The sequence below is a fragment of the Anser cygnoides genome, chromosome 2, assembly GCF_040182565.1.
Source record: "Anser cygnoides isolate HZ-2024a breed goose chromosome 2, Taihu_goose_T2T_genome, whole genome shotgun sequence".
Taxonomy (NCBI): domain Eukaryota; kingdom Metazoa; phylum Chordata; class Aves; order Anseriformes; family Anatidae; genus Anser; species Anser cygnoides.
The window spans coordinates 43,910,777-43,934,148 of NC_089874.1; the positions used below are offsets into that span (position 1 = coordinate 43,910,777).

The following is a 23,372-nucleotide window of genomic DNA, read 5'->3' on the forward strand; positions in this document are numbered from 1 at the left end:
ATGATTCATTAGGTCATCCAATACACAGTGGCAAAACCAGAAATGCACAAACAAAACCCAGGGATTTCCATGATTCATGAGATGTCAGTTTGTCTCTTATCAAAAGCAGGATCAGTTATACTTAAATCATTCCTGAGAAACTTGCTTAATCTGGTTTTAACAGCTTGTAACAGTAAGGTTATACAACCTTCCCAGCCAACCTCATTGTGAGAACCCTTCTGGTATCTAACTCTAGTTTCTACCTATCTTAACTACCTCTTTCTATACCTTCTGACTAATCACATGTCTCCATCTACACTTTGCTAGACGAACTCCATTTGAGATGCTGCTGTGTGTAAATTGTCCTTAAATAACAAGAAAATCCTCCAAATCGTGTTTCACATCAACAATTACCAGGCTCTGCATTACCAGAGATGCAAATACAGACATAGTTTTTCCACACTGTAAGCCCAGTGCTAGTTTTTCTTGGTTCTGCAATATATTCCCCAGGATTCATGCTGACCTCAGTCTAATACAGACTTTATACTTATGTAAAACATGATTAAAAAAAAAAATGGTTGTAGCAGCTTCTCATTTTTGCAGCTTGACAAATCTACACACCAACTTTGTTAGGAAGACTTCCCTTGAACTAAAAGAAAAGAAAACTATATATATTTGAACAAAGTATAGTCTCGAGTGAAGAAACCAGACTGAGAAACAAGCATTTTCAACCAAGGCTGTCAGGTTTAGGCTGTTTTCAGATTATAGAAAATATTCAGTGGTACAACTTTCTCCTGCTTGTTACCAGTCTTCAACACACAACAGAAATACTTGGGCTGTTCTAGAGTTTCTCCATCACTTCACAGAAATGCTGTCACAGTGAATTTCCACAGTACTGGATTGCTTACATGGACAAAAAAAAAAAGATGAGTGACAGCTATAAACTGGTAACACCACACTTCCTCCCCAAATGCCGACCATAAAGACAGCAGGAAACCTTACAATAAAAGGTTCACCATTACAGATGTTCACCATGACAGATGTTCCCCAAAGCCTACCTCTACACTGCTGGGATCTCTCTAGGATTATGAAAAAAAGAAAGGGGGGAGGTGGGTAAGGTAGGGTAGGAAGGGAATTTGTTCTCACCAACACAAATTAAACAATCCTTGGAGTAGGGAAGCAGTTAATTCCTAGACCCTTCTCTCTCAAAACTGGGACACATCAGGACTTTGAAGTCTTAAATAATCCCCACAGTAGATATCCCCAGTGCCAGGGAACTGCGTGTGCTAGCAGCAACAAGAAGAATTTCCCAGCTCCTATATAATCATAAATAGCTTTGTGTTTGATTTCGATTCCACTAAACAGCTCCCTTCACTGAGGAAGCCAGTATCAGAAATAGATATGTACTGGAAAAACGTGGCAAGTGAAACCAGTGACTCAGGCTGGAAACAGTACAGTAAGGAGATGGACAGAAGGACCATCTCCCTTCTCATCTTCCTTAACCCTGCCTAAAAAACAGAATACCTAAATCACAGAAAAAAAGGAAGCAGCAGCACTGTTACAGACTTCAACTATAACAACAATATAAGATCCAGCAGCGAAGAAGTTTCCAGGCTCTTCCACTTTCAGGGATGAAGAAGAGAATCTAGTGACGTGAGGAAAGAAGCTTCTGTAGCCATTTCCACTGTTTGAATTTGTTCTTTACTTCCATTAGAAACAGCAGAACTTAGCTGTATGTTTTCAGATATCAGGTGGGATTTTTTAGTCACCATAACTGTTTTGTTCCCACTCTACTTTTCTACTGTCTTCAGTGTTGATAGTATTTAACATAACAATGGCAAAAAGAAGTAATTGCTCTAAGTTGTTCTGGTGTTTCTGTGATTGCTTATTAAGAACACAGTCTAAAAACTAGTTAAGACAAAATACAAAAGCCATACAAAGGAAATTATCTTCAAATGGCAAAAGGGATTAAGTCGTTTGAAACATTAAATCAATAGATTGGCAGGCAGTAACAACACTGATACAGGTGTGTTTATCGGTTCAGATCATCCAGTAATTAAATTGTTACAATTCCTTGTTTTTCTGAATTATTGCTGAGCATTGAATTATCGCAAAGCAGACTGTGCATGTATGATACAGTGAGTAATGATTTATACCTCACCTATATGACCTGCTATAAAGCTTGAGACAATACGCCAACTTCGCAAGCACTACTGAAACCATGATTCTTTACAGAAACTATGATAAAAAATGTTAGGCTTAAGTACAAACACATTTTTTCCTATTTCTTTGCTTCAGTTGTAAACTCTCCAATACCAAATTAGATATTACTTTAAAAGTGAGCAAGACAATGAAAAATGCTTTTACAGAGCATAGTGTCAGCAGACATTTGCTAGTGCGGTTTAACATATGACTACTTCAGATATAATTTACAGTCCCACACAAATAAGCTTGTTGTTTTGACACCCACAACATTAGCTAAAGAAAACAAAAGCACATTTCTTACCTTCACCTACCATAGAAACACCTATCGACATGCCCATAAACTTGCTTTTGGTCCATACGTGAGCGTTCACACACATTTTCTTCTCCTTGCACTCACAGTAAAAGCAAGATACCGGTGGATGATGGGACACTTGTTCAGCCACAAACCTCAGCTTGTAGCACGTGGACTGGTCCTGGGCAAACTCCTTGGCTGGGTCCTTAGAAACCGCAGAGGCACCGTTAGTTCTGAATGGTTTCACTTTATCTTTAGGCACATCCCATGAGCAATGAAACGTTTCACCAATTATAGGGTTATAGGGCTTCTTGGCAACCGCTCCCTTTCGGCCTTCGTGAAAAGCTGTTAGATAATACTCCACAAAGCAGATAATTCTTTCCTCGGGAGTGGCTCCAGCTGCAATTGACAAAAACAGGTCTGGATGGGCCATGAAATTTGCATACATCTCCAGCAGGGATCTTTTCTCCAAAATAAATGTTGGAAGCACTACCTGTATGCAAAGCAGACAAAGGCAGATATGATTTCCCCATGATCATACTACAGCGAGGCGTAGGGGAGAGAACAGTTAAGACAGCTGCAATTCTGGCATAGCCAAGTTTCAGGATAGCATGTTTTCCTCCCCTCTGCCACAGCAATTTCCTTTTCTTTCTACTGTAAATAATGAGCGAAGGAAAAAGCAGCAGCCTCGATAGCAGTGCAGACTGCTTCCTATTTCATTATGATTCTCAACAGTAGCTCAAGCAACAGGGAGGTACTGTTCCGATCACATGAAAATTTTCCTTTTCCTCTCCTCTCAGTTAACACACAAACTATTGTTCTTATTTTTCCTGGTTTACAAGGCATAAAAACACACTTTGATGTAAAATGATTTAGTTCTACCATCAACAAACCATACCCTGCCATCTTCTGTGTCACCCCCTGCCTTGCCACCCCTCCGTTCTCTGGTCACCCCCAGGCACACAGCGCGCCCCTTGTGTTTTGTAGTGTATCACACAACTGTGGTGAGCCGCTGCATGCCTTCACCTTATTTCAGACAAGTTGAAACAAACAAAACTGCACAAACTGTTATATCAGTGCCCTGGGACTAGAGAGGCTCTGCGGGGCCCACAGGGACCCCGGGACTGAGCACGAGGCAGCCCGCACTGGAGGCAGCCGGCCCCAGGCGATTTGGGCACAACCTCGAGCGGCTCATCTAGCAGTGCAGATGTCACTGAAGTCCCCCACTTAGGAATAATGCTTTGTTAGAAGCTTTCAATAAAACATCCTGGAGTGCACTAAAAGACAGGCAAGGGCTATGTGACCTAGAATCATTTATTTCTCTCCATTCCTTGCCCACCTCCACTCCCCAAACCCTCCATACCTTGTGCACTGCTCCATTTGGTAACATTCACTCTCCTTCTATGCATGTATAAGTAATACAGTCATTTATAGGGTAATAGTTTTACAAGTTTAGACATAAATCAAGCCAAGTCCCCTCTGTAATACTCCTCTGACTCCATATACCTCGAGGACTCTACCCAGTCTCTATTACTAAAGTAATAAGGCCCCAAAAGATACCAACGCCTTAATCTTACACTACATGTGGCAATCTGCTGAGTGATAAATACAGTCTGCAGTCCCTGTGGTGGTGTGACAGTGGGGTAGAGGGGCTGAGGAGATTGGTTTTTGAAGGTGTAAGTCAAAAAAAGTTTGGAAGCAACAGTGGAAAGACAGGAGATTTTCTTACGGTATTTTTAGCTCTTGAAACAATTCCATCTTACTTGCAAAATTCTCACTCTGGCCAAATACTTGTCGTCTGATATAATCTTTAAAAATGCAGTTCAGCATCACTGACCTTCAACACAGAATCTCATTTTGATATGAATTGTACAGTCAAAGACCAGCTTGTCAAAGGGGAAGCTGACAGCAACACAGCCAAAACCTGTGACTTGTGTCTAGAAATCCTGGCAGTGACTACCATGAGCTCACTGCACAGACTTGAAAGGGCAAGGAAACTTATATGAATAAAAAGGACTGCGTCCCTCTTCATGTTCAAATGGCTGACTCTAAGAGTGACCCTTCTTAGCACAAATGGAGGAGAAGGAAAGGAAGCTATGGACCATGCTTGAGATGATGCAAATTTTATATGATACAACATTAAGACTGCTGTGGTTTCATCTTGTTGACTTGATTGTGGAAATGTAGCCCTCATAACCACTCTTGCAAGCACTAACTACTTTGCAGCTACTTAGTTACAGCTCTGCCAACACAGCCACTAAAGAGACGTTACGAACCACTGGACATTTTTTATTATTCAGTTTCAGCAATCAGTTTGAAATTTGAACTCCAGCTCAAATGATCTTGCTCTAAAAGCCCAACTAAAATGGAAACTACAGCCTTACCTGTAGCAGGAAAGGAACTTTGCAACACAGAGTAACTGAATTGTTTCCTCAAAAGGAGGCAGAAGCGCATATGAAAAAAATATTTGACTTTTGAAGCTTACACAGCTCCAGTATAATTAAAATTCTCTAGAAAACATTGCCTCTCACTAAATAAACTCATAGCCTGATATTTTCAGCATGCAACACCACCACAGACAAGCATCATCAAAAAATGACCTTTTTTTTTTTTTTTTTGTAACTTGTCCCATTTTGATTTCTGCAGAAATAAATAAAATAGAAACAAACAAGTTTGGAAGGTGTACAGCATTTTTCTTGTGAGCACTGGACTGCCATGCACTTGTGCTAGCAACTCTAGTTTCCAAAAGAATGAGGTTTTCAACTTTTCTGCGCCAAACAGAATGCAGTCTAGAAAAGTCAATTAGGATCTGAATTCTTTATATTGGTTTTGGACCATATCATTTGGTTGCATTTTTGTTGTTGTTGTTATTACATAAAGGTCAAAACTGTCTAATATTCTTCTCTGAGGATAAGCTAGCATGACAACTAAATGGACAGAGATCTCTCTAGAATAAATAACAAATTGCCGAAGTCTGAAGCAATGAATCTCCTGATTACACATTAAAATGTTAGACTAATCTCCACTCTTACTGTCTCTCAGGCTTCACAGTGAAAAAGAAGTAGTTTAACAGGCATTCTTCCCTTTTTCTGGAGGTTCTTCTTGAAAACAAAGATATTTATCACCTTTTCAACTATTTACTGTGAGGCAAAAGATGGGTGTCAGCAATGTTAACCACTTTTTCTCAGAAACCTGAGCACCATACCCCATGCTGAGATTTTCACTACCTTAGAGGGACAAAAACCTTCTACTGTCATCTGTCATTGCGGGACTAAAATAAGGTATTTTCGTCCAACTTAAGTTATGAACTACAATATATATTTACCTTGTAATTTTAAAACAGAAGGCATTGTGAACAAACTGCAGTGTTAATTTACACCAGGTTGCTATGCCACAGAACTACTGGCAACCCTTTATTTTCAGTAGAGTTGTAACTGCGTAGGGAAGGTAAGGGAATGCGGGGGGGGGTGACCATCCATCTGTACAAACTGTTAGCATTCATTTCAATCCTTTAGATGCCATTTGCCAATGCATTTTTTAGGCTGGCAGTGATTTCCAGTACTACTTTTAATTTTTTTAAATGCAATAAACAATTTAGAAGCATGGTGTTTTCTTTGTTTGGTTGTGGTTTTGTTTTGTTGTTTTTGTTGTTTTGTTTTGCTTTCCAGCTATGTCACTTTTAAGTGACATGTAAAGTCCAACGTATCAGTTTTGTACAACATCCTGCCACCAGGACCTGCTCCCCAACACAGCTCTTTCCAGCAGCTCTTGAAGTCCATTTAGCCACCACTAAGACTAACCTGTTCTAGCAAATCCCCATACGGATTTGATACTTCACTGTGGGTTTTTTTTACTAATTCTTCATTAAGAGGCATGCCAGCATGACACATTTCAAACGTGAAACACCTCTACAGCACTAAATATGGCTGTTAGCACAGTAGGAAATGCATGTCACTGCAGGCAAGGCCAACACTAACATAAGCAAGTACCCCTTAGGAAAAGGAAAAGATGCTGTTTCCTCTGATATGATACAAGAGATAATGATTATGCATCCAGAAACAAAAGCCAGCAAAGGCTCAGGAGAGCTGTTTGTTCATGTGTGTATCACCTTACGATCCTTAGCTCCTAGAAGCAACTAAAGAAACAACCCTGGGGAAGAAGGCAGAGGAAAACGCAAATATATAAAAACATCCTCTGATGTTAGCAACTACTGTGTCACAAGCACTTCCAGCAGAAGCTGACTAGCACCAAGGCTATCTGAAATCTGACATTCATAGGAATAATGAAAACTAAGCAGTGCAGCCAACAAACCAAGCTGTATCGTCACACGTCTGCGGCCCTAAGGGCCTCATGTCAGTAAGCGAAGTTAATAAAAACAAAACAACAAAAAAAAAGCAGCCAGCTGTCTTGTAATTTTTTATTTTAATCCTTAAAATGGTCAGAAAAGTGATGTGCAAATGTGGCACGTCTCATTAATACTCATCATATGTGTATTCATGCATCACACACACTAGAGAGAGATCTAACTCCGCCATATGTCTGTTCCTCTTTTCAGGTTGTGGGTACTATATAGACACATCCATGCATACTAATGTTTTACTATAGTACAGATCTGATAATATTCACCACTATCCTCAAAAACTGTATAGGAAATGTTATGATACATATTTACCTCCTTATTTTTCATATAAATGTCTACATCTCTCTTATTTATAGGAATTAATTTTATTTATGTTAATTGTGTGTCTTTGGGGTTTTTGTCTCCTCTGCTGCGAGAAAACATGACATTGGAAATCATGAAAGAAAAATCTTGTTCATTACTGAAGACAGAGTTTTAAAGACACACAAGAACAGCAGATAAGGAATCTTAGTCCACTTTAAATATTATGAACTCAGACAGCCTTAATGAACCAAAACAGAAAATAGGAAGAGCTGCTAATGATTGAGGAACATAAGAAAAACACCAAAAATGAACTGTACATAATGCCAGACATACTAACAAGTGACAGGTATAAATTATTCACAATTTAAATGATGGAATGTTTGTCCTATTCAGAACAAAACATTAATTTCTGTGTAGCTATTCAAAAGCTATACTTAGCAACGGAACATGGGATTGCTCAGTCTTAAAAACGTAAGTATTTTTAAATACTGTCAATTGTTCCAGAGGAAGCAGAGAAGACTATGTTTAGAAGGCCTTTTTACAAAAGTAATAGTAAAAATAGATTTTGATTAATATATGAGATCAAGAGGAAAGCTGATGTAACTCCTCTAAATATTAACATGCCCATGAGAAGAACCTGCTATTTAGCTATTTTACATGCAAGTGTAATTCTCTGGTCATCCTAAACTCTGTTGTTTGATTGTTTGTTTTCTAATTTGTGGAAGGAGCAAGTCAGAATAAGCTCTTATTTGTGGGAAGTAGTTTAAAGGCTTTTTTTCTTTGCTTTATAAGTAGAAAACCTTTCTGGAAGGAACAGGTACTCCATATCTTTCAAAAAATCTCCTTGATTATGTATTAAAGCCACCGGAATACACAACTATTCAAAAAGATGCGCTGCCAGAACAACTGCATAATTTTCAAAAAGCCAAGGGCTTATGGGAAACTTCTCAATCACTAAAATCTCTCTGTTCATATCTGTATGGATAAGTTCATAACAATACTGGTTCCAGGACCAGAAGGATGCACGGAAGGTTGAACTGGTGAGCTGCTTAGCACAAACAAGGACTGTGACACATTGAAGACTAGCTTCTTTACCTTTTTTTTTTTTTTTAAACTACCAAGTAATTAAATGGAATTCATTCCACAAAGTGGTAACTGAAGCACAAATCTCCCTCATCCATAAAATTGACATTATGGTTCCTCACACACTTGGTGCCCCCTGACTTAATGTACACATGGGATACATATACAACACATGGTTGATTTGAAAGACTTGGAAAAAATTAAGAAAGGAAAAGTTTCTAAACCTGTTTGTTTGTTTGTTTGTTTTTGTTACAGTGTCTGCTGTGGTCACTTCATGTGAAATCCTGCCTAGCAGACAAGAGGAATTCATAGCTCTCTGAAACCACACCCTTAATAAGAGGTATCAGAGGTAAACTACCTTACCTACACGGGCAAACACACAAACACACACACACACAAATATTATAAAAAGAGATAGTGTCCATACCCTGGTAAGGTCCATGCCAAGTTTAAGCTGAGAGATGAGATGGAGAATTACACTACGTTGATCGTCCATGACTCCTAAATCCTCCTCTTCATTATCTTCAGTATCTGTCATTTCATCTTCAACTAGGATCAACTCAGAAGCTGAATGCTGAAATGAAAAGAAACATCACCATCTGGACTAAAAGATACAATATGTTTTTTCCCCACTATGTATGTATAAAATGGAGCTGGCCCAAGGGAGCAAAAGACAGCTTCTGTTAAAAAAAATAAAGTACAAAATAAAAAAAAAAAAAAGCCAGTGATGGGTTCACAGAGTATTTTGATCCTATCCTCAGAACAACTGTGGCAAGTATCATCGGATGCTAATTTACACATTATCTTCCCATACACATATTGCAGTGATGTCAGCCAAAAACTAAAATTAAATTAAAAAAATCATAGCATGTTAAAGTAACAGCTTTTCTATTTATTAAATAGAAGAATACAATTGAAAATGAGTCAAGAGTTTTTCATAAACCTCTCCAGCAAATATTCGTAATTCTCACCCAGATATTGCATGACCTGATTTCACTTTTTTCCCCCCTTTCCTCTATCCAAGTTCTGAAGTTAGATATTTAAAGTAAGCCTCAAATAAAACGTTCATGAGTGCTCATTGACCACTACAGCAAAGACTATCAACAGAAGAAGATAAAGACTATGAAGTATGCAACTTTGAGGAAAAAAAAAAAAAAGAAAGAAAGAAACTAGATAACTAGATTACTGGGGGTAAGGCAATGCCATGAGTCTTTATGACATTTGCAACGTTATGCTGCTTCACAGCACAATAGCGATGCTGCCCATTTTCCAGACACACTAGCTGAAGATCAAGAGAGAGGCATCATGCTATTTCCCTTCAAGAGGAACTTGACAACAGAAAGAGATAATGATTTGTGACACTTTATTTCCCCTCGGAGTTTCCAATATATTAACAATAATAGCCCATACAGGTGGTGGTTATTTTGTTCAATCCACCGAAACCACTCTGCAAGCCTTCCAGATGTACCTTCAGGTAACTTTTTTTGTCTTTAAAAAAAAGTTGGGTTATGTAGCTGAATAATGTACAGCCCAGAATTTCATTATTCCCCAAGTAGTCCGTGCTGTAAGTGACACAGTGCTACCTGCAGAAGTGGGAATTCCTTCATGCTAAGCAGCACATTCCTGCAGAAACAGCTAGCTTGCTGCGTTAAAGGGGGAAACATTCAGCTCAAAGTCTTTGCAACTGGAAGTTTCATTAAAAATAGCTGATACTCAGAATTAGGTCTCAAAGAAAGTATTTCTGAATGATCACATTAGAGATCCCTCAGGTGAACAACAGCTTCTGTAATGAGAGTCCTTCGGAAATTTATTTACTGCACGTTTCCAAGATTTTAATTAAGTTTTTATTTCCTTTTTAAAACAAAAAACTTTTTTTTTTTAAATTAAATACATGTTCAGGTGGCTATTCACAAAAGTATATCTATTTGGTGAAATGCAAGGACATTTAAAAGACACTTTGCAATTACTTTTTTGAGAAAGTAGAATATGTAGCTTACATAAAACAGGATCTGGAGAGCTGTAACCTCAACAGCTTGGTGCTTTTCAAAAGGACAAAACCACACTTTCCTCTTCCCACTCCCTCAGCAAATAAAAGAACAGAACGATAAGCACACTTTCCTCCCAAAACACACAGAAGCTGATGCCTTATTGACAAGTTCAATCAACAGAAAGCCTGACAACCTCATACAAAATTATCAGTCGGGGAGACATAAAATAGCAGAGCCCGGCCCTGTTGTAGGGGCTGTATTTCATTTGGAGGGACTGTGGAAAAAGCAGAACTTACAGCAGGCGTTTCCACAGGAGGTTTCCCTTTGATCCAGCTTGACCTCATTGAGAGCACCGAGCTACTGAATAAGCACTGCTTCTTCTGCTACTGCCATGAACCGAGCTCGCGGCAAACAAGCTCCAGCAGGAATTAATAGTGCGAGGGAAAAGCAAGGGAACCTCCCTTCCTCACTCCCACCCCCTTTTTTTTTTTTCCTTGATATCCAACGAGTTTGAGAGTGTGTGCTGGATGTCAATCTGCTCCTTGCGTTTCTAGTCACATGATATTGAGATCAGGGAGCTTAACTGCAAACAGCTCCAATGGGGAAAACGTTGCTGCTGTTTCCCAAAGGGTATCCCGGTGGGCTGTTCTCCAGGGTGGGACTGGGGGCGGAATGAGGGAGAAAGAGAGAGAGAGAGAGAGAGAGACAAAGTGCTAGCAGGTAACAAGCTTTAAAGTTAACATATAACAGCTAAGTAACCTCTAGTATTAACAGCATCAGAAAATAAACAATCTACACATCAACTAGGATACAGACCGAAAAATACAGATAATTTTCTTTTGCTTCTGAAGACTGCACATTCAGCCAGGGACAGAAACCCTTCTTTCCTGCCTGCTAAAGCAGGTATTACCTTTCTGTGCCTTTCAAAGTGCTCCTAACAAAACAACTGCCCCTGGTTACTCCTGGACAAAACGAACACAGCGGGAGGGAGCAGCTCTAGAAGCAGTCTGGCTGCTCAGGAAAGAGGTTTTTGCATTGTTTTAAATGACAGACTTGCTGCTCATCAGGGAGGATAATAAGTACAACGCAACATTGGGATCAAGCGTGCTTAATGACCATTCTGCAATAAAGACTATAGTTTTAATTATCTTAGCTATTTTAAGACGTGCAAGGGCACTGAAAATCCCAGTGCTCTACTCATTACTGCGAGAGCTTTCAACACACTAGTGAGCTCCAGTGCGTGCAGAATGACATCAGTTGTCTGCATCCTTTCTCACTTTCCAAGGAAATAAGAAAGTAAGTAGCAGATTAAAATTTATGTCACCGTAGCTGAATGGCAGTCACCTTCAGTAAGCAATATCCTTTAATCCTTTACATATTTTCCTCTTTCCATTTGCTGTTCTAGGTAATCACTGATTTACCTTCTAAGGGTATAGAAAACAGAAATTCGTTTTTCAAGAAATGCAAACTTTCTTCAAACAAAACAACAACAAAAACACACACCACCATGTAAGCACAATATAGGGTGTTAGGACATGCAGCCACAAAATACAAAGCTACTGTATCTTTAAAATGCCACAAAAGTGCAACCAGGCTTTTATTTCTTTTTCTTTGAACAGAAAATAGTGTGCAGTGTAGTATAAACCTACGCGTAAGCACCCAGTAGAATGCAAAAGATTACACTCAGCGATTATCCTTTAATGGCAGCTTTTCTGAATTATTAGACATACAACTGATTTTTTTCCCCCTTGTAAAATAGAATTGCAAAGCTGAACTAGGAAAGCAGTGATCGGCTCCATTCCCGTGTGGTCAGTGCCTAAAGTAAAAGCTATTGAGCTGTGCAGCTCAGCCTGGGAACAAACAACAGAGCTGGGCTTGGGGGCTAACCCTGAGAATCAAATACCGAACCTCTTACCAGCAAGCACCAAAGGGCAGCCTATATTTAAAACCATTTTAATCAACGCATGTTTCCAATAGTGGGCTGAAGTACCAAGATTCTTCAGAAAAACCTGAATGAAAACAGCAGACCATTTCCAGAAATACCTCTTAAGGATTTAAGCTTCCTACTTCAGAGTTTAAAAGCAGAAGACATGAAAACACACTCTAGAAGTGATCTATTACAAACAAGTTGCTTCATTAGAACTGGGATCAATTAATTTAGAAAGGTCATCTGCTGGGATAAGAAACTGATGTTCTCGTCAGCGGTCTTCATCAGACAACACGATGATTCTTTGTTAACGGATGAGATCTGTACGGGAAAGTAACTGCTTCTGAAGGAAACGCTGCATTTTTGAAAATTCCTCAGGAAAAAGACACTTGTACGAACCTGGGATAGAATCACAGAGTTAAAAGCTATGTTTCTGTCAAAGGGCAAAACTCCCTCTCTTCTTCCAAAGCCTCTTCCACACATTTCTGTTTTTTCAAATTTTAACTGTTGTGCTGCAAATCAATTTTAGATAATTAGTTCAGTTCTAAGGCTCGGGGCTCAGTTTCCAACATGCTTCACACACTGTATCGTGCAACAGGACTGTCAAGCACGGCATAGATCTTATCTCATTTATTTGGGAAGCGTAGCGGGGGAGAGATTGGAGAAAACAGAACGTGCAGAACCACTGCATCATTTAGGTCAGAAAGCCCTGCACAAGCAGAGCCAGCTAGAGCTGGTTGCCCAGGTCTGTGTCCAGTTGGGTTTTGAGTATCTCCAGCAATGCGGAGACCCCACACCTCTGGGCAACCTGTGCAACTGTTTGAACCCCTTGACAATAAAGAAGTGCTTTCTGATGTTCACAGTCTTTCTCATGCCCGCTGCCTCTTGTCCTGTCATTGGACACGAATGAGGAGAGTCCAGCTCCTTCTTCACACCAGCCCATCAGGTACTTAAAGTTGTTGATGAGATCCCCTGACCTTTCTCTTCTCCAGGCTGAGCAGTCCCAGCTCTCTCAGCTCCTCATGATGAGAAGGATGCTCCAGTCCCTTAACCACTGTTGTGGCCCAGCACTGGACTTGCTCCAGAAAGGCCATGTCCTTCGTGTAGTGGGGAGCCCAGAGCTGGACACAGCACTGCAGACATGGCCTCGTCAGTGCTGAGCAGAAGGGAAGGGGTCACTTCCCTCAACCTGCTGGCAACGCTCCTCCTAACTCAGCGCAGGAGGCTGTCAGTCCAGATGCATGACCTTGCATTTCCGTGTGTTGAACTTGAAGAGATTCCTCTCCATCCAGCCTGTGAAGGTCCATTTCAATGCAGCAGGACTCTGGTGTATCAGCCACTCCTTCAAGTTTCGTATCTGCGAACTTGCTGAGGGTGCACTCTGCCCCGTCATCCAGGCCATTAATGAAGATGTGGAACAACACTGGCTTCAGCAGTGAACATTGCCACATGGCATTAGTGATTGGCCTCCAGCTGGACTTCGTGCCACTGATCACAGCCCTCTGAGCCTGGCCCTTCAGCCAGTTTTTGTTCCACCTCACTTAATCCATACCCTGTCAGTTTGTTTATAAGGATGTTATGGAAGACAGGGTCAAAAACCTTACTAAGTTGAAGGTAAACAATATCCACTGCTCTCCCCACATCCAGCAAGCCAGTCACCTTGTTGTAGAAGGTTATCACATTGATAAAGCATGCAAATTTGTAAATCCATGCTGACTACTCCTGGTCATCTTTTTGTCTTTGGAAATGGTTTCCAGGGTTAGTTATTCCACCATCTTCCCAGGGACTGAGGTTAGACTGACCAACCTGCAGTTCCCCAGATGTTCCTTCTTGCCCCTCTCAAAGAAGGAGTGATATTTGCTTTCTTCCAGTCTTCATGATCCTCTCCCACTCACCATGACCCTTCGAAGATTATAGACAGTGACCCTGCAATTACATTGGCCAGCTCCCTCTATGCTCATAGGTGTACCCTGGGAGGCCCTGCATATTTATATATGTTCAGTTTAAGTGCTCCTGGCCCTTCTCACCAAAGGTACGTCTTCCTTCCTTAGTACCTTCTCAGAGGCCTGGGATTCCTGAAGGCTGATCTTAGAGTAAGGACTGAGGCAAAGACGACACGGCATAACTCACCCTTTCCTCCATCACAGTAGTAAGCACTCCACCATCGTAATAAACAGAGACCATATGTATCCTGACATGAATGCACTGAGGACGTATACAGGACTCATAAGGCAATTCTGCGTATAACTGGATCAAAGTATTTTAAGAATTTTTATTAAGACATAGAAAAGCTTTCATATAGTACAAGAACTGTAGTCAGGAGCAAGAGAATGACTCTTATAAGCTTAAAACATCTGGATAAAAAGACACAATTTCACAATATTGCAACAGAAGTAGCCCTTAAGTCTTTCTATATTCAAAAGAATTGCCAAATGATACTAGAGAGGAACACTGTACAAAACACTTCTGCATTGAGAGAAAGGTGGAATAAATTAGTTGCAGGGCTTGTTCAGAATCAACATTAAACAGAATTAGCATTCTCAGACTAGGCAAGTAATGCTAAATTTTCTGTAGTCATCTGATTACAATTAGTTCTGCTAGTGCACATAAAAGTCAAAGGCTTCATTTTAATTTTCAGACTCCCTTCATAATGATATAGGTTTACAAGTATCATTTACATTTGCATTTGTGTAACTTGCGAGATTGCAAACAGGTTTTCCGTGGGTGTAAGATTAAATATAGCTCTGTGTAAGGCCAGAGAGTTTCAGAATATTTACACTAATGTGACAAATCGGCTCCAATGTTCACTCATCTCAACCCCAGAATTAGAATCCTCTTTGTACAGTAAATACATTAACAATCCCCCAAAAATGGTAATAAATAATGAGCTGTTGGTTTCTTGCAGAGCTTGTCACTGTATCAGAATTGACAGAACTGTACAAAACTGCATGTGTCACACGTCTTTTTCCAGCACGTACACATTTGAAATATTTAATTGTATTTACTACCAGCTGTGGCATGCACCTGATAGAAAAATGGGAGCTTACTGCACCCCCATGCATTACTGGCAGTGATTTCAATTTGATTTAGCTTGTCCAGTAAGTTGCATTTATTAAATTATTTTATATACAGACTAGCATATTAACACGCTGTGAAAAGAGTAATTCCCATATAAAACACTGAAATGAACAGGTATCAAATAGAAAATTTCAGTTGACATTAACCTAAATCTTGAAACAAACAACGCATTTACTTCAAACCCATGATAAAGACAGAAATCACTATCATCTAAGCACTTCTCTAACTTCCAAATGCATTGTAATTTACAGATTAACACATTTAAGCTTACCCATAAGGTACCAACACTTTTTTTTTTTTTTAAATATATCCAGCAAGCTCCTGCATCTCTTTAAATAGGCTTTTCTCCCCTTCAAGAACACTCCAAATAAAACAAAATAGAAAATACTTGTCGCAACAGTTACCACCACACCATTACACAACGTAAGTGCACAGGAGGGGAAAGAAGAGGGTTGGAAAAGCAGTGCTAGGGTGAACTCAGGTTATTCATTGCTTCAGCCTCGGCCTCCATCATACTTACGCCTTATTTAAATTTTGGTCCCGGTAACCTTTTGACTGATCATTGCAAAGAAAGAGTAGATCGAAGATAAAGCTTCAAATGCACCAACATCCCATATTCTGACACTGGATATCAAAGTTCCAGTGACTTCCAAGGAAACTTAAGGGTTCCCAGTGGTCAAGCATTTTTATTTATTTACTTACTTATTTAAAAAGTGGCTTAACAAACGTAGATACAAAGCAGATCTTAAATGGGGACTTTAGAAAGCAGAACTTATTGCAGCTCATACACCTCAATTTCATCCTCAAAAAGGTCCCTGAAAAGCAGCAAAAACAGGTGAGGCTCAGCTGATTTTCTTCATCTATTCTGAATATTTCATAGGAGCTGTCCCATCTACTACGTTTGTCACCAGCTTTTGCTTTAATTGCTGGGAAAATTTTTCCATACTATTAATATACTAAAAGTCTACCACCTCAAGTGGAGGGGGGGGGAACAAACCACTTTTCCTAGCATTCAATTGTTATAGCTTAGATTTAATATCGATGACTGGAAATTAGTTAAGATAATGTCTAAAATATGAATATAAGTACCAGAGGATGATAATCAAATGAGAAGGATTTTATTACTAAAAAGTAAGCATGCTATAATTTATAGCTAACAGTATGGCAAGAAAAAATATCTTTCTTTTTGCTTTGCTAGTCATCTACATACAGATCCCATCAGCAAGATGCTTGATTTCTCCTTCTTCCTACTGCATGAAGGAAAAAGGATGTAATAGGCATATTTTCTACTTACCTAAACTACAGATACCAAGAAAAATAATCCACATGTACCTATCTGGATATGTAACTGCTGCATCTGGTTTTGGAGTGTGAGAGAGATGGCTGAACATTTATATAATCCTGGATATATAGCTCATCACTCATAAGCAAAACCACAGAATATTTGGTAGAAAAAGTTTGCATCAGTTAATAATGCCTACAAAGAGCCCAGAATTTAATTTCTTACCAAAGCTGTTATTTGTGAATGGTAATTCAAATACCCAGAGAAAATAACATTCTTCAAAACATGACTATCAATTAAAATATCTAATTTTTTTGTATATGGATAATTTTTATGTATTTTGTGTTTGTTTTCATTGGCATAGGCTACAAACATTGGATGTTCTGAAAATCTCTCTGGCTAGGGACAAGTGCAAGGATGGCAGTTTGGCAATGTGGACAACCTCTCTATCCCACAAGATTTTAGATGCAACCAGTAATAGCAGTCATTTTCTGACTCAAGTAATACCCTGCTCATTTTAGGAGATCCTTCACTATGAAAGAAGTATGCGAAGTCCATTTTGCAGAAATGCATCTTGATACTAATACCTAGTAAATGTAGACAAGCTGACATACAGATGATGCAAGCAGTGGGAATAATCACAAAACCTGTATGTTAGGTGACAAATAGGTCTGTAATCTTTTTCCTTCCCAGCAAAAGCAATCTGCCAGGCATCTGAAGGCAAGAACATTACCTGGATATTCACTATTATGACAGCTTCACTAACACACACCCTTTAGTTTTTCAGAATCTCTGGGAACAGAGGTCTTTTTATACATAAAGAACAAACTCAGAAAACTTTCCTTTCCTACTCTGAAGAATTGTTTCAACTCTGACCTGTGACCATATTTGGGTGGTAAATATAACAATATAACAGTAGAGAAGACCAGATAACAGAGATTTAAGAATAAAAAGCTTTGGTTTGTTGTTATGAAAAAATGTGTGTAATGTGAAACACAGGGAATCTACGTCTATGCTGCATAATAGCCTGTGTAAGCCTTCAGAAAAATATACTAGAAACAAACTATGGAAACGATTATGTTTTCTTCAGAATAAAGTAATCATCAGTGAGTCAACATCCTTTTAAACACAGGGATCCTCAGTTGGGTGACCTACAGCACTGTAACCCTGTTATGCACTAAGTCATGTTTGTTGGACACCTTTTTTCCCTATATGAACTTATCTTCTTCATAAGGAAATTCCTCTTGCTTATCTTCGCTTTCATAAACCAAAAGCAGTCAGTACTGAAAAGCAGCTGAAAAGCAGCTCATTCCTAAGCACAGACTCCACAGAAAAAGATTAAGTATCAGCACCAAGTCCATGCATCTTGTGAGCATCTCTCATTAAATGAGAGCTACTGAATTACAACACTGTTTAATGTGAAACCTAGAACACCAGAGGACTTTGTAGTATTGCATAAATTCTGTAAGAACTGCAAATAAATATTTTTCATCACTGGTATCATCAGAAAAGAGGAAAACAGCAACACGAAGAACAAAAAAAGAAAATGTTCAAAGAGAAAAGCCCTACTGACTTGTCCTAAATAGAGGCAAAAAAAAAATGTGAAGGCTAGTGTAAACCACAATAGTGAATTTTATGCTAATCTAAAAACACAAGAAAAATAATACAGTATCACAAAATAAAGAATTCCAACAAAACCTATTTCTAATGCTAGAGAGTTATTAGTGAAGAAAAGCTTCCCAGAAGATACTCTCAAAACAGAGAATCAAATTTTTAGAAGCAAGATGACGGTAAATACAGCATCGGACACCACTCAAAATAAGTTACTTACCATTTACAAGCTTGCAGACTCCAGTGTGGCAGGACAGACTCCCAGCACCAGCCAGGCAAAACTTCAGAGACTGTGGGGGTCTGAAAGTCACGTACAGCTGTGACTTTTGGGGAACTAAGGACAGAAGACTGCACTGAGCTGCAGGCTGGTAAGGGAGGAACATGGAGGAAAACATGGTAGAAGATTTTACTTTCTAGACTTCCTTCTGTATTAGAAGGTATCCTCTCTAGACTGAGATCCTTGGGGAGAAACATGAAGAACTAGGAGCAGCGTGCCTCTCACTCCCAACAAAGAAGGGAAAGACAAACACTTTTTGGTAAGGGACTCAGCAGGTAGTGTTAGTGACCCACCATCCCATACAGCATGTTAGTAAGGAAAGGCAGCACACTCGAATGAACCTTCACTCACAGCGATAGAATCCCTAATGCTTTAATGTTCTGCTTTGACCAGAGAAATGCTCAGGTACTTGTTCAGACTCCAGAGCAAGCAGTCACTGGTTATCAGAATGCAGGTCTCTTATTTGATAGTTGGAAATCACTGCCTTTACAGCTTATGACCTATAAACAATACCATAAAAAAAAAAAAAAAGAAAGTCAAAAGCCAAAGAAGGATTTATATTCTTTCTAGTATGCTTTCACACTACATCCATTTATAAACTTAGAAAATGCAGGGAGGTCCCAAGACAGAGCATGACTCTTCTCAGAGGTCCACAGCAATAGGATGACAAGCAACAGACAAGCTGAAGCACAGGAAATTCCAGTTAGACACTGGAAAGAAAAAATTACCACGAGGATGGCCAAATACTGCAAAAGGCCATGCAGACAGGTTACAGGACCTCCACCCCTTTGGAGGGTTTCAAGACTTGGCTGGACATAACCCTGAGCAACCTGATCTGAATAGGTTTGCTTCGAGCAGCTGTTTGAACTGCATCACTGCTGGAGAAGCCTTCCCACCCGAAACCACAGGTGGGTAGAATCACCACAGCCCATCATCGCAGGCAGAAAACCCCTATGTTTTTCTAACAAGACGAGATGAAACAGCTGAGGCCAGTTTGGATGATGCTTCACTTAGTAACATAAAGCAATTCCAACCAGAGACAAATACTCTTTGTAAAAGAACTCAACCCAACTTACTGAAGTCTAATTAAGTTACTGATAGCCTTAATGAGCTGGGTAAGCTTACTAATAGACAGTGTGACCAAGTACACCTATATAAACACGCTAAGAAGTAAAACTGACAGCACAAAGCAAATCAATTAGCACACAACAAATCAATTAGTGCACAATCTTGAAATAAAATTAATATTGGCTTTGGAGCTAGTTTTGCAGAGGGTACAAGTTTTATAATGAGCAGAATAAGCAATCAATCCTTTTTAACTCAGTTTTTAAACTTTACTGCAAAGGAACCTGAATTCTTTATATTCCGATGATTAATTTTCATTGAAATTCACTGGTAATTATGGAATGCCAAATGAATCAGAGCCTCATGTTTAATCAAATTAGATGTAAATTTTGTATTAGTTTCTTTTTATTTTAAGTAGAATATTACTCTTAAATATATCTTACAGATATTAGATAGAATACATGCATTTTGGGTGTTGGATTGATTCAACAAAAATGGAAGGGCTTCCACAGGAGATTAATTTGCACCTAATATTTACATAAAAGGTTTTACTAGAGATTGTTTGCTGACACAGTAGCTATTCCAGAAAGCTACCCCCCAAAAAAAAATCAAGATTAGTTAGATTATCTTAGTCATTGTCTATCAGTGCTGCTGTAGCAGGCTTACGGTCATTTAATTCTACTTTTAGTATAATTGTACATTTAATCCCTAAATATATCTTCCCTGGAAATTTTCGATTGATTATCTCAGAGTTCTTTTTTCAGATGGTCTGATAGTGAATGGATTAACTGGTAACATCTTTGCCCAGAGGTTAAATTTATCTATCCAAGTCATTACAGGCCATTTACCATGCTCTTCAGCCCAAAAAGTACTTAATCACGCAGAAGGCAAAAAGTAGAACACGCTCAGAAATCCTGTAATGTCAGTATCAAACAATGAAAAGGGACTCTGTAATACTACAAATATTACTTTCCTACCCTGATCTGTTTTCTTTCCATTACTGCATTACTTTCCATTATTTGTGGCTAGCACTGTATGCTCATTGCTAAGCTGATCTCCCAACATTAATTACACACATTTATGTCACGGACAAAAAGGAACTAGGAAACACTAGGAAGAAATTACACTAGGAAACAGCGTCTTGGACAAGTCTGCCAAGAGACATATCTACAGAAAAGATAATATTGAATTAGAGATCACTTCTTGTATCTAGCTTAGTTTCTAAAATTACAGAAACACTTGAAATTATTTCTTAGCACCTCTAGCACATTCTGTAATGGCTCTAAAGGCTAAAGGGCTCTGTAGAGGATGAAATATCATTGTATTAGGATCCATACTAATTTAAAGACAGAAAACAACTTCAGCCTGAAAGAGACTATTACGTGAAGAGATTGGACAAAAACACACAATCTTTTAAGAACTAAGAACAAAACAGTTCAGTGCCTCCTGTGCAAATAGCACGGTTCCTTCTTACAGCTGAAAATATTAAAGTTCAGATCATATAGGGGACAGAAATACCCTTAATGATCTAGAGTTGACTGCACTTGTGCTGGACTGACAATCACTATCACAGTTAAAACCTGGTTAGATTATCAGAGCTAAGCCTCGATCCTAGAGAGCTAAAACTTCAATCCTATTAAAAAGACACTTCACTATGGAACATGCGTACAGTTCTCACGCACACAAGCAAGAGAAAGTTAGGGACAGGAAAACAGAGAGACTGCAGAGATGCCAGATCCACAGGATGGTAGGAATCAGCTGGCATGGCAAGTTAAGGCATAAAAATCACATCAAGAGAGCTAAATTGCAGATGTAGCTACAGCATGATTTTTGTAATGATTCTTAACCAAACTGTTAGACCAAAAGAAAATTACTCCTTCCCTCTCAGATCTCCCATACGAACAGCCTCTTTCCCATTCGTATTTGGCTGTCAGGGGAAGTATTTGGCCTGCAGTCACATTTTGTTTGCTCAAGAGGGGAATTCTGACACCCAAGATGACAATTAGTGGAACTGGAAGAGCAGTGCTCACATGGAAGTGATTCACAACTTTATTCTACTAAAGCACAAAGTTATTACAGTTGAATTTATTATGAGACTCAGTATTTCAAAACTAATCAATTTCAAGGCTTTGAGAAAGAAATTACAGAATTGTAAACCATTACATGAAGGAAGCAGGTCATTGTTTGTTGCAGACTGAACAAGGATCAAGTTCACATCACCATTCTGAAGAGCATACACAGGCCTACTTGTCATGTTCTACTTTACAGGAAAAATCCTATATAATACCTTGAAATTATAGCTTAAACCAAAAAGTCCAACCAGGTTCATCAGGGTATGCACTAAATATATTTTCGAGTCATCTCACACCCGACGTAGAATAGCTCTGTTCAGATCAGCCTTTATTCCTACTTGTGCCTGATGCTTCAGGTGGACTGACCAAAAACATCCAAAAGTGTAAACTAAATAAAAACTTAAAGATTGGAAGTATGAAAGCATGAAAAACGAAAGATATCTGCACTTCACTGTCAGTGGTTACTTCCTCCAGTTAAGATGTCAGGCTTTCAGCTAATGCTGTCCCATATCACAACCCAAAAATGCAATTCTCATTTGAGAAGAAAAACCAGTAACACCAACAGTAACAACAAAGGAAATGATAAAATAGGCAAGGAAATACACATGAAAATCATTTCTGCTACAAGATCTTTTATTTTTTCAGTTAGTTTAAGCAATATCTCAAATGATATCCCTATACTTAGACGCAAGAAACACCCTTAATAACAAAAGCAAGTAAACACCAACACATTGTTTAAAAATAAGACTCTTTAGCTGCTACATTATTTCACCAGGGGAGAAATTCCAACCTGAAACCCTAATTGTGTGACCAACTAAAAATAAATGTTTTACTTCAGCTATATATGGTATCAAAACTCAACTCTTGAACTTATACCCCTCAAGAATGCTTACGTATTAAAGCGAAATTGCATCAGGTGTGCCTTGTTATTCTAGAGGGGTATTCTAAAGATCCATGCTTTCTTCATAAACATATAAAAAAACGCAGAAAAAAACAAGTCGTTGGTTTGTTAATGATGTTTCTTAATGCAGTGCTACAAAGCCTCTACATGCTGTGCTGAGAATTAACATAACTATCACTAAACACATTCAGCAACTTGGCCACGTTGCCAGGAAACTGCTGCCAGCAGCAGCCTCCTGTATCAGGGAAGATTCCCGATAGCCCCCCCCCCCAACACAACAAACATCTCCGTTTTCCTCTTAAGATCAGTCCTGATCCACATACCTAAAATGATCATTTCCTTATAAGTAAGGTTCTAGAAGAGAAGCAGCCAAGTTGGTTGTTCGTCAAGGGCAGCAGCTTAATGGTGTTTTCGATTTCAGACTGCAGGTCAATTCACAATTTGTTTAGTTGGTACATCTACTATATTGTGCTGAATGTCAGCCAAAAAGCTCTCTCCCATTTCTTTGGAGTATAGCTTCTAAGGGACAGAGTCATGGTCAGATATCATAAAAAGTACAGAATTCTTTAAAAAAAAAAAAGTCTAGGCACAGTCAAAGAAGAAATCAGAATTAGTTTCGATAGCACTGAGAGAGGAACCAGCATTCTCTTGCCATGACTTCTTTAAAATTAAGGATCACTTCTTCTAGAAGGGATATTTTGCAAGCTAGCCCCATTTACACACTATCGACTTATACAGAGATGAGGACCAGCCAGGGATTAAAACAAAAAAACACAAAAGAACAACAATTTGTTCTGTTTTGGTGTGGGGTGTTGTTTTTTTTTTTTTGTTGTTGTTGTTTTCCTTTCTTTTTGAAGCAAATCATTGAGAGAACTGAGCATCGTTTGAATGACACTTGTCCTCTTTTTTCCCTTCCACACCTAAAAGCAACTACCAGATAAACAAAAAA

The 23,372-nt window shown here is 38.9% G+C and overlaps 1 protein-coding gene across 3 annotated transcripts in view; it reads right to left on the reverse strand.

Annotated features, from left to right (window-relative positions):
* The window catches only part of OSBPL10 (oxysterol binding protein like 10), a 120,306-nt gene that overhangs the window by 11,876 nt on the left and 85,058 nt on the right, over positions 1-23,372 (reverse strand). For all 3 annotated transcript variants that reach the window (XM_066991945.1, XM_066991944.1, XM_013192712.3), the window contains 2 exons: positions 8,650-8,796; positions 2,486-2,969 (listed from right to left, as the gene is read on the reverse strand). In XM_066991945.1, coding sequence (XP_066848046.1) covers positions 2,486-2,969; positions 8,650-8,796 — 631 coding nt within the window. The remainder of the gene's footprint in view (positions 1-2,485; positions 2,970-8,649; positions 8,797-23,372) is intronic.